The 23,051-nt window shown below is 34.8% G+C and overlaps 1 protein-coding gene across 4 annotated transcripts in view; it reads left to right on the top strand.

Moving 5' to 3' along the window:
• The window catches only part of LOC138715218 (receptor-type tyrosine-protein phosphatase S-like), a 476,906-nt gene that overhangs the window by 364,451 nt on the left and 89,404 nt on the right, over positions 1-23,051 (top strand). For all 4 annotated transcript variants that reach the window (XM_069847896.1, XM_069847898.1, XM_069847899.1 and 1 more), the window contains 3 exons: positions 6,527-6,731; positions 8,201-8,319; positions 12,165-12,363. In XM_069847896.1, the coding sequence (XP_069703997.1) occupies positions 6,527-6,731; positions 8,201-8,319; positions 12,165-12,363 (523 nt within the window). The remainder of the gene's footprint in view (positions 1-6,526; positions 6,732-8,200; positions 8,320-12,164; positions 12,364-23,051) is intronic.

Below are 23,051 nucleotides of genomic sequence, written 5' to 3'. Positions count from 1 at the left end.
TGAACATTTTGACGAACCGGAATGCTCTGTTATTTTCATGGACGTGGTGGTGTTGATGACGACAGTGAGGGAATTAAATTACCAGTAAGATGACGACGAGTATTATTGCCATGTTATACTTGTAATAATTAAGATCGAATTATTTATATAGGTCCATGGATCAGTTAATATAAAAATGTCGGACACATCTTCGCAAATTTTAATTCCTTTATCAAATTCACCAAGACAGAAACCAGGAACGGTAATTATGACTTCTTTCAGTCGGAAAAATCTATTGAATAAAATGCACACATACTGAATTATTGTTTCGATGATTTTTTTTTTTTCAAAATAAATTTAAGCTATGCAAGAGAGAAAGAATATTGTCATATTAGTTATTTTGCATTGGCCTGGGTAGCGTAGTCGGTATAGCGCTGGTCTTCTATGCTCAAGGTTGCGGGTTCGATCCCGGCTCAGGTTGATTGCATTTAAGTGTGTTTAAATGCGATAGACTCATGTCAGTAGATTTTCTGGAATGTAAAAGAACTCCTGCAGGACAAAATTCCGGCACACCAATGATGATCATATAACCTCTGCAGTTGCAAGCGTCGTTAAATAAACCATAATTTTTTAGTTATTTTGCTTAATGCTTAACGACCATATCTATCTAATTAATACGAAATTAATATGAACCTAATTGGAATATAGCCACTTCTTACGAGGTGGAATGGAAATGACCCTGATATTCACGAAACAGAACACTGTTTCTGTCGACTCCAGTCTATTTCGAGCCCAGCATAGGCTTACATTATATAGACTGAGTCAGCCAGGGCTAGACCGGCGTCAGCAGAAAGTCGAATGTGTAGTAACTGCTGTGCCATCGCAGTGATCAGACATCTTGTTCGCCTATGTTTCATATTTAGTTGAAAACACGTTCACAAAGTGAGGGTGCAGCTGTATACCGTACATTTAGTAGAATGTTGTAATGTGTCCATTATGAAATATAGCCTGGAGCAACGAGTGTTTATTTACGACAACTTTGTGAAATACGAATCTTGGAAAACAGTTGTAACAAACTTTCGTCAGTCATTCTCTGATTCGCCAGAGCCTTCTAAAGCAATGATTTACAATTTAGTGAAGAAATTTCGTACAACTGGATCAGTATTGGATAAGAAACGAGGAGATGTTAGATGAAATTGGCCATCAAATGGAGAGAAGTCTTACATCATCATCCCACTCAGCAGATAGAGGTGTCACAGTCTTCAGTGATAAGAGGTAGCGTATGAAACAATTAAAATGAAAACCTTACAAAATTCGAGTAATTCAGAGGTTAACGGAACCTAATTATCAGAGCAGATTTAGGTTTTGCAAGTGGTTCCAACAGTCAGTGTATGATGGACTACTTGACTCCACCTTAATTTTTGTATTGACGAAGCTTGGTTCCACCTCAGTGGTTACGTGAACACTCAAAACAATCGTTATTGGGACAGTGAAAATCCACACTGTTTTCACGAACAACCACTACATGACATAAAAATAGGGGTATAGTGTGCAATGAGCAAATGAAGACTGAATGGCCCCATTTTCTTTGAGGAAACAGTCAACGCACAAAGATAAACACAGTTCATACTCCGTCCATTTTTTAATGAGCTGAGTGAGGATGAAAAGTTGTACAGTTATTTCATGCAGGATAATGCCATACCTCTCCCTGCTCATGTGTCAATGACCGCCACTCAGGAAGTGTTTGATGACAGGGTGCTAAGTCGTGGATGGCCAGCTCGATTGCCTGATTTAAATTACTGCGATTTTTATTTTTGGAGCACACTGGAAAGTAAAGTTTACGCGAATAACCCACATTCACTTGAGGAACTCAAAATATTCGGCATGAAATTCGAGCCATTTCGGAGAACAAACTGTGGCAAGTTGCTGGACATGTATTCAGGATATGTGCAACCTGCCAGATATCACAAGGACGTCATTTGAAACATGAATTGTGAATGAGGTAAGTACATAATTACATAATACCTGCAAAAGCGGAGAATGAATCCCTCGCATATGGTAGCGTCATTACGTATGAACCAGCTGCTTTTTTACCCCTCGTATTTATAAGCTACATCAATTTTTTTATTATATATTAAACCAATACCTCTGATTGAGGTTTTGGCTGATAAGTGCATCTGTTATCAGGCAGTACATCTCACTTGACGATATGTGTCAAAGGAAGAACAATCGTTTGTATACCTTACATCTGAAGTCTGATTAGTGTAATATGTAGCTAATTGGCAATGTTTGCAATGGAGGTGGAAAGGAACTGGCCCCCTATTCCATTATCTCTTGGCCTAGTTGCCTCATAAGTGGTGCCATGTTGGTATCACTTGTGAGGTTCAGATCTGTCCTCGGACACTTGTCTAAACAACAACAATATTAAAATAATAGAGATAAGGTCATTACATATGAATTTGTATCCAGAATAATTTTTGTTTAGAAGTCGCTATTTAGTGATGATTATGTGATTATATACAAAATCGAGGATGATCTGCAAAAGAAAACACCCTACAATTTAAAGATCATAGCTTCACAATTTGACTATCTCCTACCGAAACTTGAAACTAAAATTAAAATTATTTAGTTTAAAGGAAAGAACCAACTAGAAGTAAAATATGCTTTATCAATATTCTAATCGGACAAGTAAATACATTTTAATTATTTATATTTCAACTTGCCATTTATCAAAGAGAAGGATATGGCCATAGAAATATGAAATTTGTTATAGAGGCAGTCAACCAAATGTTCAAAGCATAAAATAAAGTATAGAAACACACTAGCTTAAAAGTATTGTATGTGTTCTCTCACGACCAATTTTGGCATATGATAGTAAGATATGGGCAATAAAGAAAGTCAGCTGTTAGCTGCAGAGATGAAATTCATCAGACGAACTGCATGATTCATGTTATTATACAGTAACGATGCATGCTTGTATCCACTGTTACCATCGGAAATACTTTAAAATAATGATCATGGATACTACTCAATCTTGAAAACAGGTTTCTGATTGAAGAAGAGGGTGCCTAAACTCAATAGAAATAGCTTGGAAATTTACTCCTCTGTCATACAACAAGACGCAGTTATTTGAGTGGAAACACTTCAGTGTGAACTTACTGTTCATTTACTTGTTTAATTAAATATCGTGTTGAAATCATTATTTTTTTTATTAAGTATTATGTTAAAAGAGTGTTTTTGTTTAATTAAGTATCTCGTTAAAACCAGTTTTTTGTGTTTCTGTAGGCCTAGTATGGAAAGTTGGCCAATGATTTGTGACAGTTGTGCGAAAAATATAATTCGTGTCCCTTTTTCTACTAGAAATTCAGAACAAAACTTTTATTATATATTAGATTATTATTAGATAGTTGATCCACGCCAGTTTTAAAAAAAAATCTTCTGAAAGAATCTAAAAAAAAGTACGTAACACGACGATTTAGAGAATCGTGGTATGAAGAATATATTATGGTTATGTGGTTGCCTGAAAACTAATAAATTGCACTGTTAGCCTTGTTTATACATAGGCTGAGTTTTTAGTTCTGGAAACTACTTTTTTTTTCTTGATACATAGCATATTTACATGGTTATAAGTTTTACAAGCCTTCGATGTAGTCACCAGCGTTGCATACATCATGTTCCCAGTGATGCAGAAGCTGTTGGTTCCTGTTGGCACTCCCTAATCTGTTGATGGTGCGAATAGAGCGGTCAGGTGCCTGTAAAATGTATTCAACTGTTCGGAAGTGATTCCCGCAAAGTGAATCTTTCATCTTAGGGATTATTAATGGGAGTCGCAGGGATTTAAATCTGGAGAATATGGCAGGTGATAGAGCACTTGCCAGCCCCAGAGATTGAACAATTCAGACACAACTCCTGCTGCATGCGCCCTAGCATTGTCATGCAGAACAATGGGTGGGTTATTCATAAAGTGTCGCCATTTTCTTCTCAGAGCTGCTCGCAGATTGTTTCACAAAAACTAACAGCAGCACTTCGCATTAATGTTCTACCTTAGGAGAACCGTATGCTTTAAGACAACACCATCCCAATCATAAGCAAGAATCAGCATAGCCTTCACATTGGTGGAGGTCTGCCGAACTGTTGTTTTCTGTGGTGACCCATGATGACGCCACTCATCCGATTGTCGTTTCAGCTGAGGTTCATAAGATCTGGCACAGGTCTCCTCAATTGTAATGATACACCATGAGAAGACCTCTCCTTCACGCTGATAGCGTTGCAAGAGAATACGAGAAGCGTCATATTGCTACCATTTCTGCATACCCGTTAAATCATGCAGAACCCATTTTGAGGCAATTTTCCGCATTTTCAGGCGGTCCTTCAGGATGTGAAGCACAGTCGAAGACACCAATCCTGTATCTTGCGCTAACTCACGAATCATTAAGTTCCAATCCATCTCCACTAATGCTGACACAGTCTGTACATGTTCGTCACTTACTAGTGGGTGACCAGATCGAGGCATGTCCAGCACACTTTCACGTCCTTGTCTGAAGGCTCTAACCCACCTTGCTACTGTTTGGTAAGATAACGCAGCCGCACCGCAAGCCTCTTGCAGTCCTTGATGATGCTGTTGTGCCATGAAACCTCTAGCACATTGAATTTTTAACCAGCTTCTCTGTTCCTCCTTCGAAAATATTGCGACTGTATTCTGCGACCAATTGCTGACAACTGCTCGTCTTATTGTTGTCACTGTGAAAGAACATGGAGGGGGGGGGGGAGGGCGAGATCATTAGCTCTGAGGGAGGGGAGGCATGTAAGCAACCTGTGGTATAAACTACGTGTATATTGTCTGATTCCTTTGCAAGGCAGCATAGTTGCCACTACTAAAAAATCAACTCATGTATTTTCGCTAGGAGAAAGTAATGTGCAAAATAAGAGATACAAGACTTGGAATGAAATGTCTTCCACACACATAACTTCCTTAGCTGATTTGGGTTAGGTTTGGTAAAAATAGAGTCAAGTTCAGTCTAAGCGAAGGTACACATCAAATTTTTATGATATTGTAATTAACATTTTTAATGCTAAGCTGAACATGGGTATTGATCTTCGATACAAGTAAGGTAAGAAGTGCATTCATTATTTTTATTATCTTTAATAACTGTTACTAATAGGGAATTTGCCATTTCACAACATTGAAAACAATATTCCAATTTGTAGTTGCTTGATATTAAAATCCCTTTATTGTTCAATTAACCAGCTTGCTTAAGTAACACAAAGATGGCATAGATTTAAAATATTATCAGAGTTGTTGTTAAACCATATTTATAATATTGCAAAATTACATCCACAAAAAAAAATAATGTAAGAAAATTGTATATTAGAATGTACGGTCATCCAGGTAAAGTCGGATAAGTGGCCTAAAAAGAGGATAAATGATAATAGTGGTACGAAAAGTGACATGCACCACTAAATAACATAAACTGATGTATAATTCGTAACTTTCTCATTAAAGAGTCTTAATGTAGAAAAATACATTTTTTTTCTTTTATTTACTGGAAACATTTTGGAAAATGACATGCATTGCTACTGATATTATACCATCGAAGAAATAAAGGTAGGCCTGTCTTGAAAGAGTTGAAAATGGGATTTGTATTGCAATATGAAATTGAGGCATTCCCTGAAATAACAACTTAATGTACGTTATGTCTTTTTTCCGTTTCCAGTATATATTGAATCCTTAATAATCCATATCCTTCCTGACAAAATATTTCCCTCCAACAAACACAGTGACTTCTACAAACATTTGAAAGCATTTCTGCGCAATGCTGTTATATCAAACATATTTGATGATCTGTATATCAAATTCAAGATTTTGTAGTTAAGTTCTTGCTCCAGAGAACGTCTCAGTTATAGAAGTTACTGAAAAGATCATGTTGGCAGAAAGGATCGGGAAAGAAACAAAATTAGGAATTTAGAAAGTTCCGAGAAGAAATTGACAGAGACCATAACAGACTACTACTGTAATGAAGATAATGATGATAAGAATAAGAATAACAATAACAAAAAGAAGGGCAAGGACAAGCAAAAACTATGCGTTTTTGATACTGTATAAATACATTCATAATTGTTTTTAAAAAATACTGTACAATAAATAGAGATTATGTAGTACAAAAAAGTTAAATTCCAAATGGAGATTCATGTATCTTTAAACAAGTATAACAATTATTTAAATTTAATAATAATATTGTTAATAATTGGTTTCGATTTTTAAACATTGATTTTTTATTGAATTTAATATTACCACAGTCTAGTATATACAGTCACGAAGCTTGAGTTGTGAGGGTGCTAGGAACAATAGACTGTGTCAGTACTATTTCGCATTGTCTGTAATGAGGCGATATTAGCGATCCTGATGGTTAGCCACTATCTATGGATGCGTATTTACTACGTATTGAGCTTCGTGACTGTATATACTAGACTGTGATATTACTGTGTATCATTATTTTAGTAAGTTTGTTCAATTGACATATTATTAACTTTACATTCATTCTTTTAGAAACCTACACATCACTGTCAGATACATTCTTATAACCTTATAGTGGAGAGAAATGGAGGCGAAGTTGCTGGCAGTCCTAAAGTCATATCTGCCCTACCGTTCACATTCGAAAATCTTGATCCATACACAGATTACAAATGGAAGTTATACTTCACTGATGGCAAAGAAAATGTTGCCGAGGGTGATATAAGAACAAAAGAGGACCGTAAGTTATACACATTTATGACATTTGTAATAATTATATCTTAGCTAACGAGAAAGAAAGGCTACGGCGCGACGTCACATTCTTAGTCATAACATGGCCAGCATTGAACAAATTTATATATAAATGCATGTTTAACATGAGTTTAATATAGCAATTCCTTTGTTTTTTAGAACTCAGAACATGTATTTATATTAGACGATTGTCAATATGGCCATGACTGGACCATGATAATCACGTGACTCCAATTCGTACTGAAGCCTGTCTTTCTTGTTAGCCACGTAATTATATTTATTAAATATATTTATTATGAATGGGGATCATAACAGGACACTGAAGTACTGTGTATTAAAGGAAGGCAATGGATATGTTGGACTCTTCAGAGACGTGATGAAAATCTGGTTACTGCCAGTGAAATGAAGTTCATGCGCTGCACAGCAGGTTATATGAAATAAGACACAAAAATAAATGAAGATGTCTGGAACAGGCTCCAAATCATACCTGTTTTGGATCACATACATCAAAATCAGACCAATTGGCTCCGACATGTAAATTGAATATCAAGCAACAGAATACCAAAAGCAATCCTGAATTATAATCCAACAGGAAAAAGATCGTTAGGACATCCTAAGAAATGGTGGAGAGAAAACTTTGGTAAACCATAACAGTTCTTCAAAGAACTACAACCTGTGAGGATGATGATGATGATGGTGATGATGATGATGATGGTGATGATTTTAAGGTCATGGTACTTCAGCTAGTTTCACAACAACTTACACAAAATGGACGGACGGCTTATGCTATTGTGTCATGTGTCGTTATTTTAGAAGTGCAGGATTCAGTCGTCAGGAGGAGTATCTCTAGTGAAATTATTATTTTATTTTCGGTTTTTATATTTAAGATAAGATGGCAACTGTAATATAATCCAGAAAAGTTTTCTTTCCCTCTTAGTCAAGAGATCATTACTACTGTGTCATTCATTGTCATCACTTCTGTCAATACTAAAATCACCACCACCACCACCACCACCACCACTGATATTGCTATAATTGTCACAGCCACCATCACCATCACTACCATTACGATCAGCACCAACACAACCAACATTATCACAATCACCATGGCCATCAGACCACAACCATTACAACCAGCACTGACATGATAGATATCTTACTATTTTGAAATCGTAGAATATGTGTTTTGTATGCATGATATGAAAAATTTGTTTACGTGTGCTTGGCTGCACAGTGAATTATTTTATTTAGTTCAAACATTTTAGTCACTAGTAACATGACGAGGAACTTAATTGTAACAAAATATATAAAGTGTAGAATGATGGACTACGTGTCATCTTCATGACACTTTTTTTCTGTACAGGACGTGGTTGTAAATCAAATATATGCTCAGTGTTTACTAGTAGACTTAAGATGAATATTAATAATTCATCACAAATTATTTAATCTTTTTTTCAGTCCCCACTGAAGTATTGTCTCTCAATGTGACAGAGGTCAGTTCAACAACATTATATGTTTCTTGGAAAACTCCAGAAAAACCCAATGGAATCATAAGACACTACTTTGTGACTTACAAGGTAGGTGTTATTTCAATAGTTTTGCCAGTAATATTCATTTGCAAGGTATTTTTCCTTCTGCAGAAAATATGAACAGTTCCTGATTTTATGGAGTATGTTTCTCTTGATATGTTCAGAGTATAATAGAATATATTTGGTCGAATTTGATTCAACGATCAGTTTTCAGTATAACATATACCTATTTAAATGTGGACTATATTGAAAACATTCGTAGTGTGTGCAACACACAGGTTTGTAAAATTTAGTGTATTGGCATTTGGCACGTAAACTAATATGGGAAAAGAGCTTTTTTTCAAAACTGAACATGTCCACTTGACTAAACTTTTCAGGAGCAGCCAGAAATTTATATATTCTGAAACAAAGAATATTTCTATTTTTGATTTTACATAATACAAATATATAGAGAGCATGATATGTTACATGAATTTAAGAGGACTGAGTCTAACAGAAAAGGAAATTGTACCAGAACAATGGAAGGAGTCCATAATCATACCTATCTTTAAGAAGGGGGACAAGACTAACTGTAGTAACTTTCGAGGAATATCACTTTTGTTGACGTCGTACAAAATTTTGTCCAATATTCTTTTGAGAAAATTAACTCCATATGTAGATGAAATTATTGGGGATCATCAATGTGGTTTTAGGTGTAATAGATCAACTATTGACCAGATATTTTGTATTCGACAGATAATAGAGAAGAAATGGGAGTATAAGGGTACAGTGCATCAGTTATTCGTAGATTTCAAAAAGGCATATGACTCGGTTAAGAGAGAAGTTTTATATGATATTCTTATTGAATTTGGTATTCCCAAGAAACTAGTTTGATTAATTAAAATGTGTCTCAGTGAAACGTACAGCAGAGTTCGTATAGGTCAGTTTCTGTCAGATGCGTTTCCAATTCACTGTGGGCTAAAGCAAGGAGATGCACTATCACCTTTACTTTTTAACTTTACTCTAGAGTATGCCATTAGGAAAGTCCAGGATAACAGAGAGGGGTTGGAATTGAATGAGTTATATCAGCTGCTTGTCTATGCGGATGACGTGAATATATTAGGAGAAAATCCACAAAGATTAGGGAAAACACGGGAATTTTACTGGAAGCAAGTAAAGAGATAGGTTTGGAAGTAAATCCCGAAAAGATGAAGTACCGGTATATGATTATGACTTGTGACGGGAATATTGTACGAAATGGAAATATAAAAATTGGAAATTTATCTTTTGAAGAGGTGGAGAAGTTCAAATATCTTGGAGCAACAGTAACAAATATAAATGATACTCGGGAGGAAATTAAACACAGAATAAATATGGGAAATGCGTGTTATTATTCGGTTGAGAAGCTTTTATCATCCAGTCTGCTGTCAAAAAATCTGAAAGTTAGAATTTATAAAACATATTAAAATGGATTTGAGGGAGGTGGGATATGATGATAGAGAATGGATTAATCTTGCTCAGGATAGGGACCAATGGCGGGCTTATGTGAGGGCGGCATTGAACCTCCGGGTTCCTTAAAAGCCAGTAAGTAAGTAAGAGTGTAAAGGTATAGTACTCCAGTGATTGCAAGAAAACATTTGGACATGTTCAGCTTTGCTATAAAAATATGGATATGTTTAATTTTGCTAAAAATAAAATTTGAAAGTAATATAACTATTATTAATTATTAATAGTAATTCGTATTAATTTATGGTTTTAGATATTGAACACTTTATATTGACATTCTTTTACAAAATTAAGTAATAATTTAGTTACCAGGCTATTCTTTCAGATATGTAAGCCACAGTCATCTACCAAGACACTCACAAATCACTCTTATTCATCACACTCATATTATTAATTATTATTATAGTAATTCGTGTTAATTTATGATTTTAGACATTGAACACTTTATATTGACATTCTTTTACAAAATTAAGTAAGAGTTTAGTTACCAGGCTATTCTTTCAGATATGTAAGCCACAGTCATCCAGACACTCACAAATCACTTTTCTTCATTACACTCATATTATTAATTATTAATAGTAATTCGTGTTAATGAATGATATTGCACATTGAACACTTTATATTGATATCCTTGTACATTCTGTTGTGCGAGCATGACTGGGTTTTTGTTTTGACTGAATTAGTTGAGGATCAGGATTGTCGTATTCTCATTTTTTCTCTTCTGTGCTGCCAAAGATTTTGATCTTCCCTTCTTTCTTGATCCACTGCTCATTTCTCCAACAGAAACATCCATTATAATAGTGTTTCGATAAGAGCAACACTTTACAATGCAGTGCAAGCTGACTGGAATTCGCAGAAACGCCATGCCACAGACTGCTGAAATAATTAAATTTTTGTAGCCCATTGTAGGAAGGTTCAAATGCTCTAAAATGGCCTTGATCACTCATTTGGCAACTGTTGAAAAATGTGAGAAATTTAACAAACTGTTAGAACTAAGTTGGACATATGTTATTTTGCTTTCCAAAAGTCTATTAAATTATATAGTACTGGTAATTACTGGAAATGTTCAGTTTTGAGAAAAAATGTCTGGAAGAAATGAACTGGATGGACATGTTCAGCTTTGATACAGAAATCAATATTAATAATGCTGTTTCAGTAGGATATACTGTATTCACTTTCTTTGAAAAATAAATTTACATCTAGTTAAATGTCAGATAGATCTACCATAAATCGATTTTATAACACAATTTAGTAATTTTTGGACATGTTCAATTTTGAAAATAAAAAGCTCTTCTTTTTTATAAAAAAAGAAAAAGAAATACCGGTAGTACTGTTATTATTTGGTGCTATTACATTTCGATTCTATACCACGAATTACCGCATTCGATAACAAACAACATAAACAAAATTGACAATAAATTTGAGGAATCTGATCTATTTTTTCTGTTTTTTTACCAGTATTAGTTTGTTTGTTCGTTAGTTCACTCAGACACTCATTCATGCATTTATTCATTTCATTTGCTTTTCAGCGTAAATGATTTAATTCTGCAATTCCCTGTATGTCGAGGCCACAAAAAAAGAAGGACATTCCCCAACGTTGAAAAATATGTAAAATGCATTATCTTTTCTGTCTATCTTGAAAAAATCTTTTAGACTGTATTACTCTTTAAACATATGTCTACTTACATAAAGCTTTATTTTTAACTCAGACACAGTTAATTTTTGAGAATAGGTATAGATTATGTTTTTTCCATTCCTGTTAATGAATAAGGAATTCACAACATTTCGAAGATTGGCTATCGAGGTGAAAAAAGTGGATGAGAATGGTATCTTACTCTTTGAAGTTGTTACAAACGGCTATTCTACTTCACTGACGGTCAGTCACCACCCTCCTTTTTTTCACCTGAAGAAAAAAATAGACTGTCTTCGAAACTTCGTTAAGTGTCTATTCATTAATAGCAATGGAGGAAGCCCAATCTACACCTCTTCTTGACAACACACCACTTTTTTTATCCCGTTTTTTATTAGATAAACAATAAATTTTGTTACAATATCTATTTATTCTGCACGGGCCTAATTGCAACAAAAATGTATTACTGTCTTTTCAAGTGTAAGTACTTTACGATATTTATTAATTTATCTGTATTTATTTATTATAATTAGTGAATGTTGTGTTATATACTGTACAATTTTCTAACTTTAGCTGCAGTAATGAGGCCTTAGTACCCCCAAATTGATATCTCAAGCACCTGATTATTCTAAATGATGATAGAAAACACAATACCATGCTGGATTAACCTGTATCACATTTAAAATTCAGGAACTTATTGCCATATCAGTCCCCATTTTAGTTGTCGGCCTTACAACTTTCTATCCTTGTTCTCTAACTATCTGTTCTGTTTTCCCAGCATGTTAGATATCGTGCATGCAGTGCACCAGTACCAATATCTAATACCACTTCAGTAGGAAATTTTACTACAGAAAATAATGGTACTTCAACTCAGATAACGAGTTTGGTGCCCTATTCCCGCTACACTGTCACAGTTAAGGCTTTCACTGTGGGTTATGGAAAGAATGCTAGTGACTCGGGCACGACCAAGGAGTTAGGTATGTAATATGTATTTATTATTTCATATACAAGTACAAGTATTACCTACTATAGCTAACTTATAATAAGGCTTCATTTTAATAAGATTTGCTAAATAAATATAATGCTGTTCAAGAATAAAAAAAGAATTTCTTAGATTTGACTCGTACATTACTGATATATCAAATGTGTTAGACTTACACATAAAAAGTGACCAGTGCTGATATTTGACTTAGGAGAAATTAAAAACAAAGATACCGGTACTCCTTTGCTTGAGGTTGTAGCGAAAGAAATGAGAATCACATGCACAAAATTTAAAGGTATATAATTCAATTTTGAGACACATGGGGGTCGAGTGTTGCTTCCTATAACCAAGATGTTTTGATATACTTAAATGTTTCCGAATTTCTCGGAATCCTTGATTGTACTAAATTAAAACATAGGAATATTTGGTTACCCGTACGAATTGATTTATGAAATGTTAAAGAAAAAATCATACTTGAATGTTTTTTAACTAATAACTCGCATTTGACTTGCGTCATTCACCCAAATCATAACAATGTAAAGCTTATGATAAGTGGTAACACTGATAACTATAGTATTTTTGCTCTCTGGACACTGAGTGATATAGGTGGCCTGGAAATAATAATAGGAATTGAATTAAAATATTGTAGTATAAAGATTGGAGAATGCTGGATTTGCTTTTGTGCAGAACATTGTGAATGAATGACTACAGTTTAAAGAACCTATAAATAAATACAAGTAAATTTCCGCATATCTTTTTGTACAAAGACGACTTCTCCCCTTTGTTTTTTCAAAAACTTGAAAACATTATGGTGCAAGGAGAATTTTGAGATAAATCGGCGATATTAAAAATTGAAATAGCAAGTACAACACAAAACTGGCCTATATAATAATTGTGATACGATTTTGATTTAATGAAGATGATCGAATCAAGGCCTCCTAACCTACCCATAATTCATTGAAACCTTGTATATACTTTACAGATTAAAAAAAATCAACATGGTATTTAAAATTTCTATGCTTTCAAGGTTATTTGGGTAGGCCTACACATTAACTTAGTTAGTAATTATTTGAGATATTAATCCCCACATATTGTAAATAAAGGCTATCCTACAGGAACAAAATGACAAAAAATGAGGAATGTTTCTCCAGTACTGTAATATACTTGTAAGAAATGACACTCAACCCGACAACTTTTTTTTTATTTCATTTTAATCGATTTTATATTGATGCTGTATAAACAGTTATCTAACGACACTGTATAAATTGTTTTGTTAAGTAGTGTCAATGGACATAGTGATAGCGAATTTGTATTTGACGAAATAAGTTAAATGATTCACTTGCTTTAGCTACAGTTGGATAAAAACTTAGTAATTAATCAATTCAAGCAAAATTCGAACTCAAATACCATCTTACCTTCAGATCACGAAATTTGTCTCGTTACCGTATTCTTATACTGATTGTGAGTTAGTAAATTGTAGAGAAACCTACAACTCTCAGCAGAGTTGCTTGCTCATATATAAAAAACACACACACACACACCAGCCATTCACGAAGTGGAACAAGGAGCCCTATATCCAACCGAAGTGTATACCGATGGTAGCAAGACCGGAGAAAATGTAGGAGCAGCCGGAATTATATTCGAGAACGGGAACCCAACACAACAACTAAAATACAAATTACACAAAAACTGTACAAACAACCAAGCTGAACAAATTGCAGTCTTAAAGGTACTAGAAACGCTCCAAGGAATCCAAGACCGATCAGACGAAGAGAAGCTTGTCGCCATATACTCTGATAGCAAGATAACATTAGACCTACTGAGTAACAAATCCAAACGGAGCAGAATAATTGAGAGAATAAAAACAAAAATTATAGAATTAACACAATCCAAGTGGATAATACACTTCGGTTGGGTCAAAGGACATTCCGGTATATTGGGCAACGAACTAGCAGACAGATTGGCGAAAGCAGCGGCGTTAGAGGATAGGGAAGTCGTCTACAACAAAACACCAAGAGAAGTTATTCTGACACGAGAGAAGGAGAGAGGGCTCGACATGTGGCAGCAACAATGGTCCAATTCGACGAAAGGAAGGATAAGCAAAGCCTTTTTTCCCTCAATCAAGAGGAGGTTGAGCCGAAAGGTGCCCATTTCCCCAGAATTCACAGCAATGACAACAGGACACGGAAAGCTGAGGGCATATCTCCACAGATTTAGAATAATAGAGTCTCCCATATGCCCATGTGGACAGCAGGAACAAACAGTCAATCACGTAATATTTGATTGTAACATAGTGACCAGACAAAGGAACGATATGATAAGAAAAATCCAAGAAGCAGGAGGCAAGTGGCCAACAACGTGCGAAGCACTGGCCTCCAACTACCTCCAAATATTTTCGACCTTCGTCCGCGATATAGACTTCACAATTCTGTGAAACATCAAACTTGACAGTGAAACTGCAAAACTTGTAAATAGGATAGTGAAAGCGAAGTCTTGATAATATTTAATTATAATTTAGTGTGTTTCTATTCTTATGTGGGCTTTGGTAATTTGTAAATATATTTTAAGATGATTATATTCTAATTGTATGTGTAACTTATAAAACTGATACTGTGGAACTATGTCCATGTCTTTAATGTCTTGTGATCTATCTGTGTAACTTACTGGTATATTATCTTTATCCTTTTGTGGGTTTATTGCTTATTGAATTGAAATCTGAAATGAATACTGTGGAACTATGTCCATGTCTTTAATGTCTTTTGATCTATCTGTGTAACTTACTGGTATATTATCTTTATCCTTTTGTGGGTTTATTGCTTATTGAATTGAAATCTAGGATAGTGAAAGTGAAGTCTTGATAATTTTTAAATATAATTTAGTGTGTTTCTATTCTTATGTGGGGTTTGGTAATTTGTAAATATATTTTAAGACATATTCTAATTGTATGTGTAATTTGTAAAACTGTTACTCTGGAACTATGTCCATGTCCTTAATGTCTCTTGATCTATCTATGTAACTTACTGGTATATTATCTTTATCCTTTTGTGTGTTTATTGCTTATTGAATTGAAATCTGTAACTAGGAAAATGTAGGAGTGATATATACTTAAATTCTTGCTGCTGATGTAATTTAAAATTGTAACTAGGGAAACACAGGGTCTTATAATCTTCAATTAATAATGCTAATGTAATTTGAAAGTTTGTAAGTAGGAAGGTGCAAAAATTCAGAATTTGGAATGGTACTTAACTATAATTTATTCTCATCGCATATCTTATCACACAGATATTTATTGATTACGCAACTGGCAAATTTGCAATCTTAAAAATGTAATTATCTAGAAATGTCGAAACATGTAATATTACCTATGTAATGGGGCATGTTGAAATATACACGGTAAAAAAAACAAACGCACGCACGCACGCACCCACGCACGCACGCACGCACGCACGCACGCAAGCAACGCACGCACGCACGCACGCACGCACGCACACACACACACACACACACACACACACACACACACACACACACACACACACACACACCCCCCCCTCTCTTAATATCATATACTCCATCTATCTGGCAATCTGTTAGTAGAGGGAGCTGTTACCGATAAATATATAAATAATTTATTATTTTCTTTATTTATTATGATATTAATGAACTAGACAACAGCCAGTGGCCAATGGTAATCTAGTACAATTGATAGGCTACACTAATACCGGTAATACATTAATATAAATTGAAATCAATATTTGCAATGATAATGATAAATTTAAAATAAGTAAATTACTATAATATTATAATGTTAATCATTGGATACACACAAAAATGAAAACAATCTTACACGAAGAATTTTTCTCTAATCAGTGACATATTATACTATAAAAATACCAGAAATGTTACAAAGAAAATTGAAGTTAATTTTACAAAAATAAATAATTTATAAGTCACTGACAAGAGCAAATTAAGTATATGTTGTTGTTGTTTTCTAATGCCAGGCATTTGACAATAAAGTCATTTGACCTCTTGCACTCCAATATTTTTCAAAGATATTGTCATGGTTAGCAACTGACGCACAGATTTTGAGATGTTCCGAATCCATTTCTTGATCTGAGTTGCACAATGGACAGTTAGGAGACTGATATGTTCCAATTCTATGCAGATGCTTGGCCAAACAGTCATGTCCTGTTGCCAATCTAAATGCAGCTACAGACGATTTGCGCGGTAAATCGGGAATCAACTGTGGATTATGATGCAGAGAGTTCCATTTTTTCCCTTGGGATTGTGTTATCAAATTTTATTTGTTGAAGTCTAAGTATGTAGATTTAATAAATCTTTTCACAGAGGAATACATATATTTAGTAACAGGTCTGTAAGTAGCAGTGCTGCCCTTCTTTGCTAAAGCATCCGCATTCTTGTTTCCCAGGATTCCACAATGGGATGGTATCCATTGGAATACAATTATTCTTTTATTGAGTGTTATTAGTTGAGAGAGCATTTTAGTTATTTCTGCTATTTGAGATGAAGGTATGTGTCTAGAGACTATTGATAGAATAGCTGCTTTGGAGTCTGACAATATAACTGTATTTTTTAATTTATTGATGTGGCAGAGAAGATTCCTGAGACTTTCACTTATTGCAGTGATTTCTCCATCAAAACTTCTTGTTCCATATCCAAGAGATCTATAAAGTGAGAGGAGACAGCACGTAACACCTGCACCTGCACCTTGTTCCCTGGAGGTCAAGGATCCATCAGTGTATAAATGAAGCTAATTTTGTGGAGGGTACCTAATATTAATTGTCTCTAAAGACAATTGTTTCATTATTTCAGTGTTTACTTCTGATTTCAGTATTTCTTCTGTTAAATTTAGATTATACTCTATATTTAATAGTGTTAAAGGGTTTGATTTAATTTGGAAGTTTTCTTTTAAATTCGGGACGTTGATTTTCTGTTTTAATTCTTGAACCATGGATATGAAACTTTTTTGAGTTTTTAATCTATGGAGAGGACTGTATGAGTGCCAATTGTTTCCTGGTAATCTGATAAGTTTTTCATATTGAATCAGTGCTTTTTCTTCTATTATCATTTTGATGCTGTTAATATTAGTGAGGAATCTCATAGAATCTATTGGAGTTGTTTTGATTCCACCAGTGATGAGCCTGAGAGCTTGGTTTTGAACACGTTCTATTTCTGAATTTAAATACTATTATAGTCACAATCATGCCATGGTGTGAAAGAAAAATTCCACAACCTCGAGCGGGAATCGAACCTGCAACTTCCTGTACTCCGGTCAGGCGCTCTACCACTGAGCTATCGAGTTCGTCTCACGCCAAAGGCTTGGAATTATCCTTTCATACTGGCAACTCTGTTATAGAGTAATGTCCATAGCGTCTGATCTAGTCATCACTGCTTATGGGTGTGAAGAAACTATACAAATGTAATCTTCATCTTACGATGTTTTGGTGACGTATATACGTCCGTTGATGTGACATATTAATGAATTTAAATACTATTATAGTCACAATAATGCCATGGTATGAAAGAGTGCTGACTAGATCAGACGCTATGAACAATACTCTATAACAGAGTCGCCAGTATAAAAGGATAATTCCAAGCCTTTGGCGTGAGACGAACTCGATAGCTCAGTGGTAGAGCGCCTGACCGGAGTACAGGAAGTCGCAGGTTCGATTCCCGCTAGAGGTTGTGGAATTTTTCTTTCATAATATTAATATTCATTAATATGTCACATCAACGGACATATATACGTCACCAAAACATCGTAAGATGAAGATTACGTTCTATTTCGTTTATGAAAGGTGAAGTAATTAAAATTTCTCTGCAGTACGTCAGCACTAGTTGTATAAACATTTTGTATGTAGTGTTCAAAGTATTTCTAGAGCAACCCCATTTCTTTCCTGCTAGTCTTTTCAGAAGGGAGAATCTTTTATGGGCTTTTTCAGAAATATATTTCAAATGGTTGTTCCATGTTAACTTACTGTCGAAAATAACTCCAAAATATTTGGATTCATAAGTCCTAGGGAGGTGTTGGCCATTGTATTGGATATTGAATTCTCTTTCTTTTTTACCAAGTGAAAATATTTGGTAGTTACTTTTGCCTAAATTGAGTGTCATCAAATTTTATGTATTCCATTCATGTAGTTGATTTAGAGCTTTAAGAGCAGAATTTTGAATTTTGTCTCTATGTCTATGAGATCCAGAAGTCCACAAAACTATATCATCTGCAAATAGTGCTGTTTTCATGTTTGATTCCTCTAATAGAGAGGGTAAGCCATTTATATACATATTGAATAAAGTTGTACTGAGGACAGCGCCCTGGGGTAGACCTCGATATGTTTTTCTGTAACTAGAAAGTGAGCTATTGAATTTAGTAGCAATGAATCTTTGACTAAGGAATTCTGATATCCATCTCAACATATTGCTGGAGATACCTAATTTCTGGAATTTTAATAATAATTTATTTCTCCAAACAGAATCATATGCTAATTGAAAGTCAATAAATATTGCTAAGGTATCTTCTTTTTTGTTAAAACTGTCTTTTATTTCTTGGCCGAGGCATATGACTTGTTCATTAGTAGAGTGTAGTTGTCGAAAGCCAGCTTGTCTTGGTGATGAAAGATTTTGAGATTCTAAATACCAAGTTAATCTGTTGGAGATCATGGACTCCATAGTTTTTGCTATCATGCTTAATAGTGCTATTGGTCGATAACTATTAACATCATGAGCAGGTTTCCCTTTTTTGTGAATTGGTACAATGATTGCTTTCTTCCAAGCTGCAGGAATTGAGGTGTTCCATGATAAATTGAAAATGGATAAAAGTACAGACTTGGCTTTTTCCCCCAGATGTTTAAACAATTCTGAATGAATGCTGTCGGGACCAGGAGATTTCTTGGTTTTTAAATTTTGTATAGCTATGCTTAATTCTTTGGAAGTAAAATTTTGATGGAATATTTCAGGTTTTGTGATATTGTTTTTATTATATTTATGTAATTCTCTTTTGATAAATTTGTCAGTTTTTTTGATATTGGCATGTAATCTGTGAGAGTTTGAGTAGTGTTTATTAAATGCATTTGCTATATCTCTACTATCTGTTAGTATTTTGTTATTATGAATAATAGGTTGGCTAATATTTTCCTGTGTATTGGAAATATTCTTCAGAAATTTATATGTTTTAGCGCTATCGGTTCTGTAATTAATATTTTCAATAAATTTATTAAAACTATTCTTTTTTGCTGTTATGATTGCTTTTTTAAGAATGGCAGTCTTCCTCCTCCAATCTTGAGTATCTTCTGGTGTTTTGCTATGTTCTGCTTTGATTCTTGCTTTATCTCTATCTTGTTTCAATAAATTCAGTTTTTCTGTCCAGAATGGGGTGTATTTTTTTGGTTTGCCTCGTGAGATGTGCTTTTTTGCAATTTTAAGAATAGATTCACGGAAATATTTTTTCAATCTATCTGAGTTTGTATTTTCCATTAGTGGTATGTTGAGCTGGAGGTGTTCGTCTAGTTCTGTAGTAAATAGTTTCCAATCCGCTTTCTTAAAATTCCATGTTGTTTTGTTATTGTAGGGTTCTTTTCTTCGGTTCTGGTGGAGATGGATAGAAGCAATGATGACTCTATGGCCAGATCCGGGGTCTTCAATTATTTTTTTCTTGGTTTCGTGATGGATATCTGATGTTACCAGTAATAAGTCTGGATTTGTGCCAGAACCTGAATAATGTATGAAAGTAGGGGGATCTTCTTTTCTATAGACAAGTTCTGCGGTAGTAGTATTTAGGAGGTCCATGATCATTTTTCCAGGTTGGTTTACATTATTGTAGCTCCAAAGTTGGGAGTGGGCATTAAAGCCACCAATTATGCTAGTTTTAGGTTGTATATCAAATAAAGTTAGATCAAGGGGATTATTAGGTGGGTTATAGGCACTGTAAATTTTGAAATGTTGTTGATTTTTCCATACTTCAATTCTTATTAGTTCTAATTTGTCTTGATTATCCATTTCTTTTATGATTTGGAAATTTGTAATTAATTTCTTTGATATACCTGCGAGAATTCCACTACTGATCTGTCTACCTTTGGGTAAGAGCTTTATATCAAAATATCAAAATATTTTAATTGGTCGGCATTAAGGTTTGCTTCTTGAATAATGAAGATATCTACATTATTATCTGAAAGTATTTTGGCTAGTTCAGTCACCAGCATTCCATTGTAAGATGTTTAGTTGCTTTTGTACCATTAAAGTAGTCCCTGCCCGGAGATCTGATTGGGGGACTATTTTACGTCCGGATAATTTTACCTTAATGGTACTCATTTCATATTAGAGTGGTTAAATGGCAAGTTGTAGCCGATTTAAGTGAACACCATATTTTAATGTTTTGGTGGCTACTTCATTCACACACAACCCCCAGAATGTCTGGAGGACCACACCTGCTGTTGGTTGATGGGTCCACTGGACCTAGTTGGGAGATCTTGTTGATCACCAACTTTCCCTCCTTAAGCCACTGGAGGACGATTTTAGTGCCATAGCAGGTCGCACTAGGAACAGAAAAGTAGGAAGGGTAGGAAGGAAAGTGAAATGAACCCCTAGGCCTCGAATGCTCTAATACTGTCGGGGTCGAAGAAAGTAAGAGTTCAGTCAGAGGACTGGATAGGAAAGGGTAAAGAGAGAATTAGGTATTGAATAGAGGAAAATTATACCAAATTCGGTCATTAACTCATCAAGCTGACCAGTGCTAATTGATGAGTAGCCCCTCCCTTTAGTTCAGCTTGTAAAATTATGCTTACTAACAGCTGCACCACGGGAAGGTAGGGATGGGACATTGGGTATTTGTCCAGGTTGGTTCCTTAAAGCCTTCAATGGGAAGGATTAATGGCTCTCCCCACTGTATTCGACAAATACCGTTTTGAAACCAAAAATTAAGTATATACAATGAAATTAAGTATATACAATGAAAGGATCAAATTCGCAGCCATGCATATTGGCATTTTTAATGCAACTGGAGACTGTATGTACAGTGAGTGATCATATTATTAGGGCCACTTGATGAAAATCAGAAAATTCGTATTCCAATTGTTGCATAGGCAATAGTACTACTTTGTTTTTTATTAGATACCTTAAAGTAAGTTACATATTTCAGAAATAAAATATATTTCTTTCAACATTTGGAAACAAGCTGCCATGGTGGTCGAGTGATTAGAGCGGTGGACTTATAATCCTGTGGACCCATGTTCGATCCCTGATGTATCCCCGATTTATAACTTGTGCTCGGCAATCTCGTGGTCCAAGTTGCAGGGGTTTTCTCCAGGAGTTCTGGTTCCCTTGTGACATCCCAACAAATCTCCAACATCTCAACTCATCACGGGTGTAGCATAGATCAGTCTCTTGTGATACACCCTAGATAACGGCTCTGTTAGTAAATTGGTTTACACAATTGGCTTCATATGAGTGAATGACGAACAGTCAAGTACCCGTCATTACTTTTAATAGCTGATTATATTTTCAATCAGAATGTCTTATCAATTAAAAGCATTACAAAGACTTATCAGAACAACAAAATGAATTTTAAGATACCCGTCATTAGCTAAAAAAAATCAATTCAAAACAATCGAGTCTATTTTTAGAAGCTCTATTGAAAATCCTAATTTTATCAAGTGTCCCTAATAATAAGATCACCCATTGTATTTCGGAAATGTTAAAAATGTCAAGTTCGAGGATATAGTGGAATATTCAAAGATTAGATTAGATTAGATTAGATCTTTCCTTTTTTTGTATGTTATTTTACGACGCTTTATCAACATCTCAGGTTATTTAGCGTCTGAATGAGATCAAGGTGATAATGCCAGTGAAATGAGTCCGGAGTCCAGCACCTAAAGTTACCCAACATTTGCTCATATTTGGGTTGAGGGAAAACCCCGGAAAAAACCTCAACCAGGTAACTTGCCCCAACCAGGAATCGAACCCGGACCACCTGGTTTCGCGGCCAGACGTGCTAACTGTTACTCCACAGGTGTGGACTAGATCTTTCATGGCATTGTAAATACACAAGAAAAATTACATAGGTAGGCTATATAAAATATAGTAAAATGCAAACTTAATACTATAGTAGCATGGAAAATGATTTTATTAGTTTTTTTATTGTACCTACATTAGAAGTAAATCATTCTGTAAAATGCAGCCTAATTCTGATCACATTAACCGTGAAAGCCTAAAACACATATAAACTATGTTACTGTTCATTGTTATGTATAATATTATTTTAAAATAAGTCTGGAAATATGGGGTGCTATGCATAGACATTTCGCTAGCCCGTGCTACGAGCATGCTAAACTAGCCCCGGCTATCGACTGATTACTTGTACAGGATTCATATCATATCATATTATCACTAACACTGGTTTATGAATACGAAAAACGTTAGTTCGCTGATCATTCACTGGAAGCCCGTGCTAAGAATATCTATGAATACGGCCCATGAAGTTTTATTGACAAATGGTAGGCCATATGATATGATATATATTTCATGTCAACATTTACGTCCATGTAATGTGGACCTCACAGTTTTGTATCCAGTGCCACAATTACATTCATTACAGATATACCTTTTGTAGACGCTCTTATAATTTAGATTTATATCTCTTACTTACATTCCCTCATTATTGTATCCTCC

The sequence above is a fragment of the Periplaneta americana genome, chromosome 15 (assembly GCF_040183065.1).
Source record: "Periplaneta americana isolate PAMFEO1 chromosome 15, P.americana_PAMFEO1_priV1, whole genome shotgun sequence".
In the NCBI taxonomy this organism is placed as follows: Eukaryota; Metazoa; Arthropoda; class Insecta; order Blattodea; family Blattidae; genus Periplaneta; species Periplaneta americana.
This window is presented reverse-complemented; position numbering and strand designations above follow the sequence as displayed.